Raw genomic sequence first — 9,912 nt, forward strand, 5'->3', positions numbered from 1 at the left:
CGAGAAAGAGAAACTAATCTGCCTGAAACATTTATTACACTCTGCAACTGTAGGGGGAGCCCACGAGCACAAAATCTCTATCCTACCTAGTGGAGCTTTAAGAGGAAGAGTGCGCATTTAACAGAAAATAAACACTGAAGTAGTGTTGTGTCTTCTTGTCTCTTGTGGACTCCTCTTTGGGTGTTCTTGGAAGGCTGTTGTTTCTTGAAATAAAACTCAGTGCACACTGCCCTCTTAACTGGAATAAAATATTTATTTCAATCAGAAGCAAAGTGTGGGAGAGAGATTGTCGATTCTCGGTGTCCCAGGTTTCTCTCTCCCAGTCTTGTGGTCTAAACCGTTTATATAGTCCCTCACAGTCACTCCTATAGCTCTCATACCTAAAGAATTCCAACCACCCTATTTACAGCTTTACCATATATGTAAATATGACCTTTTGAGAAGCGGCATGTTGTTTACCTGAAACCACTTGTGACATGCCAATCATGTATAGAAATGGACTTCTCAGGAATAGTTTAGCTGGACACATGAACTTATCTGGGCTAAAGGCCTAACAAACAAGAAGTGACAAACATCCATAGTACAGAATACACCTCAGTAGCTACCTCCCTGAAATGAGTTTTTGCAGGGTGGAATGTCTGTAAATGTATTTTTCATCTAAATGTATTTTGTGCTAAATAACATATATGTTGTTTTTAAATGTCTAAAAATGTTACAATTAGAATTAATATTCAAAAAGCATATTAATGTTTGATATTTTACTGCTGTTTACATGCTTAGTAATGTTGAAAATAGTTTTTCATCATAACTCGACTTTTTGATGTGCCTCACTTGAGAATCCTACTTCAACCAATTTGACCATTTTTTGGTTTGCTTTTCTTTATAATGTAATATGTATGGTATAGTTGTGTTTTTTGTCTTCTAAAAGAAGTAGCTAATGCTAACATCACCTAAAAGCATTGTTTTTGGTTTAGTCAGACACCCATGCAGAGCAGCAGAAACGGGTTAATCTGGCCTCCATAAATTTCCAAATATCATGAAGTCCATTTTCTGCAGTACTTCAGGACTATAGCAGATGTTTTGTGCTGGTGACACTGAAACATGTTTCCTTAATTATAGCCAAATAGATTACACATAATCTATTATTTTTTTGAACCACGTCTTAAGAATTTAAGCTCCATTCAAATAGAACAATGAACCATTATCTATACTCCAGACCTCTAATAACACAACAGCCCATTGTTATTCAGGTTTATGTCCAGGTATAATAAAACACATACTTTTCACAGTGTATACTGAATATCTGACATGCAACACTTACACATTTTACAGGTTTGCAGCCTAACTCATTTCTAAACTCTGTCTATGTCTGTAAGCAAGTAGTCTGTTTTATGTCCAGCACAAAAGACACAATAAAGTACCTACTTTTCATAATGCAGACAGAACAGGATTCCACATAGACTAAACTGACACACATGATTAAATGTGCATTTTGTCATAACTGCTAACATTTTATGAGAGCATAACTGCTGACGTGTGTTGGCTGTTATTTTTATCGGTGTATTGCATAAGGCTTTAGTGTGTCAAATAAAAAGATGTAATGTTTTATCTCTCAAAACACTTTATCCATTCAGAATAATTCATTTTTAGGAGCTCTTGCTGTCAGTGTTCTCCACAGCAATTCGAACCATCTATCCTACTGGAAAATATGAAAGCCATTAGCGTGGGGTGTCCTTCCCTTGGCCAGAACATCAGTGTTTACTTCATTTCCTGGTATGCGAAATGTTGGCCCAAACAGGCCTTCAAAGCGCTGAGAACTTCCTTGCACACATGCCAATAGCTAAACACCTGCGCACTTTGGCAAACAAGCGCTAATCCTCTCCAGACGAGGAGATGTTTTTATGGGTAATTCCTAAGTCAAAATGGAGTCGCCTCCGCAACTTAGCTTGCTTCGTTTACATGAACATTCGCAAGGTGCTTATAAAAGCTGTTTAACGGTCTCAGAATGCTGGTTAAGGTGTTGTGTAGCTGTTTTAATGCCAGCGCTGGATGCCATTCTACAATGGCCTGAATGCCTGGTGGTCAGCCAAAAGTGTGTCAGTGTGGATAATCACATCTATTTCCTTATTCTATAAAATAAAGGCCAACATAAAAGTTGGACTACAGTCAAAATAGCCTACTTCAGGTTGGCAGAAATGGAGAAATGGTGCAGTTTTATTGTTCATTCACCAAGCTCACATCATCACTCAGATATATTAAATACATTGATTTCAAAAACTGAAAATTGTCACGACTCTCTCAGTAGTATTTTGATGAACACAGCTAAACAAGCTCTCCCATTGGTTGGAACTTCACATCAGAATAACCAATAACAAAAATAGAGATCAATCGTTTACATTTTGATTTTTTGTGGATGGGAACAGTTTCGTTTGGCCGGGTTTTGAGTCTGAGCATTAATCAGGAATGTGGGTGTTACCGGAAAAAAGAAAAAACTTTTGTGTAGAGAACTCTTTACTTCACTGCCACAGATGAGGCCTAAAACAGGCTAAAAAGTCTGTTGCGAACTTCTAATCAACCTCTCAATGGAAAAAATGTATTGTTGTTAGCTTAGCGCTAACATATTAACTGAAGTCCAATAGTTGGCTAGCATGAATTATCTTTATTATACAAGTGGGGTTTTCACATTTGTGGCCTGAAGTGAATGTCTTTGTCTAATAGGGCCAGTTTAAACGTAATTTAAAATAGACTCCTCAGCTACAGGCAAGCATTAATCACTGACTGATTAAGAAATACATAATGTGCATCTTAAACCACCTTATGTGTACAAATAGACTAAAATTAAGATGCTCCAAATTGATACTAATTTTATCACTATCCCAGACTAGGTATATTCTTGGGCTGAACACTGATAAAGTAATCAGGACACTATATTAAAATTATATTACAAAAATCTAAAATGATAAAAACAACCAGGCATGACCAGAGTGACTGTGTGTGTGCTTTAAGTAAGCAATGACAGCTCTTGGTTTGAAGAAAATATATTTTATTGTGAACAGTTTAATCTTCTGGAGTTTCTGATGTACAGTGAAGAATAAATGGACAGTTACAGAACCTCTGTTAGACAGAGAGCTCATTGGTTACTGGTGAGAAACTGTGAGGTGAGTTTGTGGCATTCTCAAATGGCTAGAGTATAAATAACATCTCAAAAATATTAAATCTAACAGCAGCAGTACAATCACAATGTGGTATTTTGATCACAGTTATATTCTAATAAGGAATACTGATCATATACAGCTCTGGAATTAAGAGACCGCTTCAGTTTCTGAATCAGTTTATCTGATTTTGGTATTTATAGGTATATGTTTGAGTAAAATGAGACAACATTTCTCCCAAATTAGCACAGCATTATTTTGCAGAAAATGAGAAGTGGTCAAATTAACAAAAAATATGCAGTGCTTTTAAACCTCAAATAATGCAAAGAAAACAAGTTCATATTCATAGTTTTTAGGAGTAAATAAATCAATATTTGGTGGAATAACAGCGTTTTTAATCACAGTTTTCATGCATCTTGACATTTCGTTCACCAGTCTTACACCAGTCTTTGGATAACTTTGTGCCACTCTTGGCAGCTCATTTGTTTTGATGACTTGTGATCATCCATCTTCCTCTTGATCATATTACAGAGGTTTTCAATTTGGTAAAATCAAAGAAACGAATAATTTTAAGTGGTCTCTTAAAGCTGTATAATCGCAAAAAAAAAAAAAAAAATCTTTATACTATACATTACATTACATCAGTAAATAATTGAAGTGCGGATTCATCAGCACAAAAAAACTGTATCATAGATATAATATCAAAATTTCTTATAGTATTCTAAAATACAAAAAATTGTATTTTTAAATTAATTTATAATTGTGTTCAAATTAGAATTAGAATTATACTTTAAAATGGTATTTTTGTGCGTATCTTGCATATAAGAATAAAAATATATTTTTAAATAAATATTTTAAATACGCAATATGAAGTATTTATCAATTATTGTGTGATATTGCAATTATAATTTTTTTAATTAATGTTTTGGAACCCAAATAATCTTAATAACAAATAAATTGAACAGTTTGTAATCACATTCTCAGATAATCTACAGTATATTGTGCAGCTCTAGTAGTAGCTTAGTAGCTGTGAGGAGTTGCACAAAGGCTGTGAATTTAGATAACTATTGTGTGTCTGGTTTCAGCCCATTCAAAGAGGAAGTAACAGTAGTAAATGGGCGGAGACTGTGCCCTGACAGGAACCCTCTCTTAACTGTTTTGTGCTTGGGGTCAGCAGGCCATTGCTGTCTCCATGCCACCACTGGAGGCCATTCTGTGTCTGAGATGATTCGCGAAATCCACCTGCGTCTGAGATAGCACTCTGTTGATGACTGTCTTTGGGATCCAACCCTGAATAAATAAGACCAGATACAACATGCTTAAGTTTATTCAACCTGTAGACAGGCTGATATAATCACTACTGAAGGGAACCAACTGTAGCTGAACATTGTGAACATTCACAAAGTACATTTCTACTGTAATAAAAATGCATCATTGTTCTTTAGAGAAAATAAAACCTCAACAAGCACTGTCTTACCTTCAGGTCTAAGTTGAGTAACCAGGTGAACTGTGTCTTGTTTGGGTCATCTGTACTTGGTTTCAGCACAATACAGGTAGGCCCGTTCTCTGCCCTGAAACAAAACACACAAACATCATGAGATTAGAAGTGGGAATTGCTGATCTAACTTCTACCTTTAACAGATACTGATGTAAGTCTTAGGCCCACCTCACAAATCCTTTCTGTTCGGGCATGCTGGGGTGCTGGGTGGCCATCCCAGCCAGGAAGCAAGTGGAGCCTCTACGTTTAGCACAGCGCACACTTACAAAATCCCGCGGACCCACCACATTCCCCGGAGTCTCTGAAGCCATCTCATGAGTGACCATAGTGTCCTGACCAACCTTCTGCAGAATCTGAGAAACAGAGATATACACAGTAAACATTTGACACTAATACCCACACAAAAAAATTAAATAATTTAATTTCTGATAATAATTTAATGTCTACTATTAATTATTCAGTATCTTTACTTTCTTATATGAATGATTCTGTACATATTCCTCAGATTTTGCTATGATGTATTCAGTGTCCACTATGAGGGAATGAATTGTTCAGTATCTATTATAGATTTTTCAGTATTTGCTATAAAGTTTGCACTTCCAATATTGATTATTTGATACATGTTTCTGATCTTCTTTTGTAACCACAATTAATTGAACAATTGCCTACTATTAATTATGAATTGTTCAGTTTCATCAGCAAATTTCTCAGATCTAACTAATATTTATTCAGTATCCATTATGAATTATTCAGAATCTTATATGAAATTTTCAGTATCTACTATACCTGTTTCTATAGTGAGTTTATTCTGTACCTGTTCCCCATCTCATTCTGTAACCATTATAAATTGTTCAGTACCTACAATGTACATAACTATTCAGATTGCACTATGACTTATTCAGTATCTGTTATGAATTATTATCTCTTTTGAATTTTCCAGTATTTATTATGAACTATTTATTACCAATATACATTTTTCACATTCACTATTAATTATCAGGAATCTGTTCCCCACCTTATTTCGTAACCTCTATGAACTGTTTAGTGTCCATTATGCATTATTCAGAATATACTATTAATTATTCAGTAACTACGATAGATTTCCATTCTAATTATAATAAACCTGGACATTTTAAGAAAGTGGACATTGTTAGTTTGTGTCTCTGTATCACTAAAAGACAAATTTGTTATTTTCCTCTAATCTTCCATCTAAATGTTATGACTTTTGTTGTCTATGAAAGATCTTACTATAACATCATTATGCACCAGTGGGGCAAACTAATATTAACCATTTTGTTTCATACACATTCACCTGTACCTTCCACCACCACAACCTATCATAGCCATATCAATTTACTCACTTTACTCACACATTTACAATAATCCTGGATAACAAGGCTGATATTTAAAAAGTTAAATGTTTACTAATAATAATGCACTAAGAAATACAGCACTTCCTCCGTCTCCCACCTTTACTTGTTTGACATTAGGGTTCCACTCCCCCATCTTTTCAATGTTGTCGACCAGCTCTTCATACAGATCATCAGGCTGCTGGTCCAGGACCACCTCCAGCTTGAACACCTTCCCAATGTCTGGCAGAACCTTGCTCAGCACTTTGTCGCCTGTGGACTAAGTGGAGGAAAGGACACAAACCAGCAATTAGACCTTTCTTTATGCTTTCCTCATTCTCTGAACTGATCGCTAACATATTATAAACAAATTAACAAACTTGTCATTAAACTAATGATTCTGAAATGAAGCGACCACAGCTTTTTGCTAGCCACTTTTGCAACACTCTGCAACATGCTTGTAGGAGAACACTAATCCTAAGTGGAGTCTATGATGCATGGCAGCCCTACAAGTTAATTACTTGCTAATTTCATAATGTTGGGAGAAATAATGTGATTATTGATATGGGTACATTAAAGTAGTGTAATAAGCTTCTGTTTTATTGACAAGACCATTTTAAAGGTTCACTTACTGTCTCTATCTCTGTTTGCCAGCCATCCTGGTCGCTGAGGATATTGATGGATTTTTGTAGTGCCAGCTGACCCTGCTGAACGTAGCCCTGCTCAGATTCACTTAGCGTTTCCTCTTCAATCCTGCTGCCTGTGGTGAAACACATACATAGTTAAAGATAATAGCACAGATATGCCACAGCTGGATGATACAAGCACAAACATTTGTGGGTTGTCCATGTAAAATGTGTCTCTATGATAAATAAACACATTATAATAAAAAAAATATATATTAAACAACAGTATTAAACAGACTGCACTGTATTTTGTAACTGATTGAAGCTTTAAACCTGCAGCCCAAAATAAATCCAAAGATAAAGGGACGTAAAAGCAGCCAGCCAGTGACCTCTAGCCCATTTTCTGCACTTTTCCATTGCACAGTCCTGACCTTTGGCTAACATTATCCAGCTAATTTACAAATCCCACTTTGTGGAAAAGCACCAGAGCTAATCAAACCACGTTTTAGAAAATTAAATTAGGTCTTACAGAGCAGTGAGTTACTGCGGCGGATGTGTTTGACCCATGTGCTTGGGCCGGGTCCAGAGAGTTTGCTCAGCTCGTGGGTGATGGCCATCATAGCGTTCCTCCTTAGGCCTGCAAACAAACAACAGAACCACATTACATGTCTTACTTACAAGTGTCTGAAGAACAGATAGGACATATCATTTAATAAGGAGTTAATAGACTGCAGATGCAATAGATGATATACTGCTTTTTCTTTCAGTTCACAAATCAATTCACATTTAAAATTGCATTAAAAAGTCCAATAATTGACATTAACAACAATAACTTATTTCATTAACTTACAATACAAATAATGTATGAAATAAGGAAAAAGGATAGAATGGTAGGTATCTTGCTAGATTGACCGTCTAATAAACAGACTAGACAGATAGATAGAGAAGGAGAAAGACAGATAGATTAAAAGATGGTTAGGTGGATGAACAGATCTCACCTGTCATGTTCCTCGTGTGCCTGTAGGAAATGCCAGCACACAGTTTAAAAGTAGCAGGCAGCATTGTCCAACTTTCTAAAGTGGGTAGGTCTGGTGACTGGTGTGAACTAAAGGAAGTGAGGATTTGTAATGAATCTGGCGACCCTCAGCCTCTTTATAGTCTCAGCTTGGGCAAGGTCATGGGCTGGTCACCTCGCAGATAAACCAACAGCATCACTCTGCCTCCTGTGGCCTTGTAGCTCAAGGATACATCAGCGAACATGACGAGCCAAGCGTAAACACACTGTTTCAGATAACGAGCAGTACCTGAACACTGACCACTGAGAACATGGCTATTTATGTTACACACACTACTCTCTGTCTGCATGTCTAACTCTCTGCTATAAGGTGTGAATGGAAGTCAAAACAGTAGTAAGGTACATTCAGCACCTGCCTGTTGGCTTCTTCTCTTGTTAGTCTATTTTAAGGATGAGATAAGAGATGTGTCTGCTGTCTATGGTAGAATTGATGCTACAGGACAGATGTTCTCTGCTTTTTGTAGCATGTTTCTATGAACATTGTCAGAGCAGCAGTGCTCTATCCAAGTCAAGGTCAGCTGTTGACTTTTATTCTAATTACAGACACTTATAAAAACAGATATGCAGGTAGCTATCCAGCTTGAGACCAACTGGTCATCCAGATTGATGGTAGACTTGCTTGTTAACTAGTTTAGGCCAGCATAGGGTATGTGTTATGGATGCCCAACTGGACTCAAGCTGAATTTTTAGCAGGGTAGCTAAATAGCTATCTAGATAATAATAGATAAATTACATGATGGTCAAAAATATTGGGACATCTGCTTTTTCTTTTTTTTTATCAAAAAGTTATTTGATCTTGCATTTGATGAAGTCATGAAACTTGATGAGCATTATATTACCTTTAATAAATATTCTTTAATTATTTTTTAGATGCTGCTTCACAGCTCAGTGCTAGAGGTTTTATACCCTTCTAGTCCACATCTGGCATTAGGCTTTGTGATAACACATTCATGTTAATCTGCTCCATAGAGTCATATTCACATGACAGTACTCAGGAATCATTATTGTGTTGTTAAGTCTCCTGTACAAACTTAATCATGATGGATCCACCCCAGGTTTCGCAGCTGATACACTGTAAAAAACAAAAATAGTTAAAAAGTGATTTTTAAGTCAGCTGAAAAGAAATATTCAATTGTGTCAACTAACACTATTAAATTTCTTGTTAAAAGTTGGTTTAATTGAATCATTTATTTTGGTAAAATTTACAAATTGTTGTTGAATTCTAGTTGAGGCCAAGCCAACTACTCTGCACTACTGCACATGCTCAGTTTGACTCTTCAGTTAAACATGGTCTACTCTGCAATTCTACAGGGGTTTTCACCTGATGTTGGCCGTGCTATTTGAATATTGAGCGTGTCCTCCCACCTCTCATTCACCATCAGTGTGTAGCCATTCCCCACAGGCTGCTTCTCTTGGGACTGATATATGTGTTATATAATAATTAACTGCCTGGTCCCTGTGTTGAAGGCTATAAGAGCAAGTGACTGTGTTTTGTGTTGCTTAATATGACTATATGTTGGCTGGGTCTATTTGCTTTACCGCAAGCTTATATGACTGACATTAAGACACACTGTATACATAATAGTAATAAATTCTCAGTCGGTAAATTAAACAAACCAAAATATAGTGTTGTGTTCATTCAGTTTGATTTGTGTAAAACTGTGTAAAAATGTGATTGACACAAGTTAATTAAGTTGATCATAAAGGATAGTCAGCAAGACACATTTGATAAAAACAAATGAATTTTTACGTTGGTAAGACTAAATAATAAAGCTTTTATTCATATTAAAAATGAATTATTTGAACCAAAGGTTTTTGTTTTAAAAATGTAAAAATTGAGTGCAGTAAGTTGCCTTGAAATGTTGGGTTTTCTTAACTTTTTCATTTTTACAGTGCATAAGGTGTTTCCATGATTTTTTCTGGTTGCTTTGTTTATATGTTGGGTATACTGTTTTATAATTTCTTTCTTATGAATCTTCCTCAAATATTGTTTGGGCAATCTGTTCAAAGCTGCATGTTCTTGGCAGTCATATGAGGGTTTGATTTATCTATCTTATCAGCATTAGAGCTCCTCTAGAGTTTTCTTGGTGTCCCAGATGTCATCTTGATCTCCACAGTTTCCATGCACTGACATTTTGCAATAACGTTCTACACAGTACAGTGGAAAACAGAAGAAGTGGACCTTAAAGGACGTTCAGGAGAAAAACAAATA

At 36.0% G+C, this 9,912-nt stretch overlaps 1 protein-coding gene across 1 annotated transcript; it reads right to left on the bottom strand.

The window, feature by feature from the left end:
• Positions 1 to 3,022: 3,022 nt before the first annotated feature.
• Positions 3,023 to 7,761, bottom strand: star (steroidogenic acute regulatory protein). Its single transcript, XM_049486185.1, has 7 exons — positions 7,624 to 7,761; positions 7,155 to 7,262; positions 6,632 to 6,759; positions 6,121 to 6,279; positions 4,819 to 5,003; positions 4,630 to 4,723; positions 3,023 to 4,442 (listed from the first exon to the last, which is right to left on the bottom strand). Exons 1-7 carry the CDS (start codon positions 7,685 to 7,687, stop codon positions 4,323 to 4,325), a joined length of 858 nt encoding a protein of 285 aa, XP_049342142.1. The 5' UTR covers positions 7,688 to 7,761; the 3' UTR covers positions 3,023 to 4,322.
• Between the last annotated feature and the right edge of the window lie 2,151 nt (positions 7,762 to 9,912).

This window comes from Astyanax mexicanus, chromosome 12 (genome assembly GCF_023375975.1).
Source record: "Astyanax mexicanus isolate ESR-SI-001 chromosome 12, AstMex3_surface, whole genome shotgun sequence".
NCBI lineage: Eukaryota > Metazoa > Chordata > Actinopteri > Characiformes > Acestrorhamphidae > Astyanax > Astyanax mexicanus.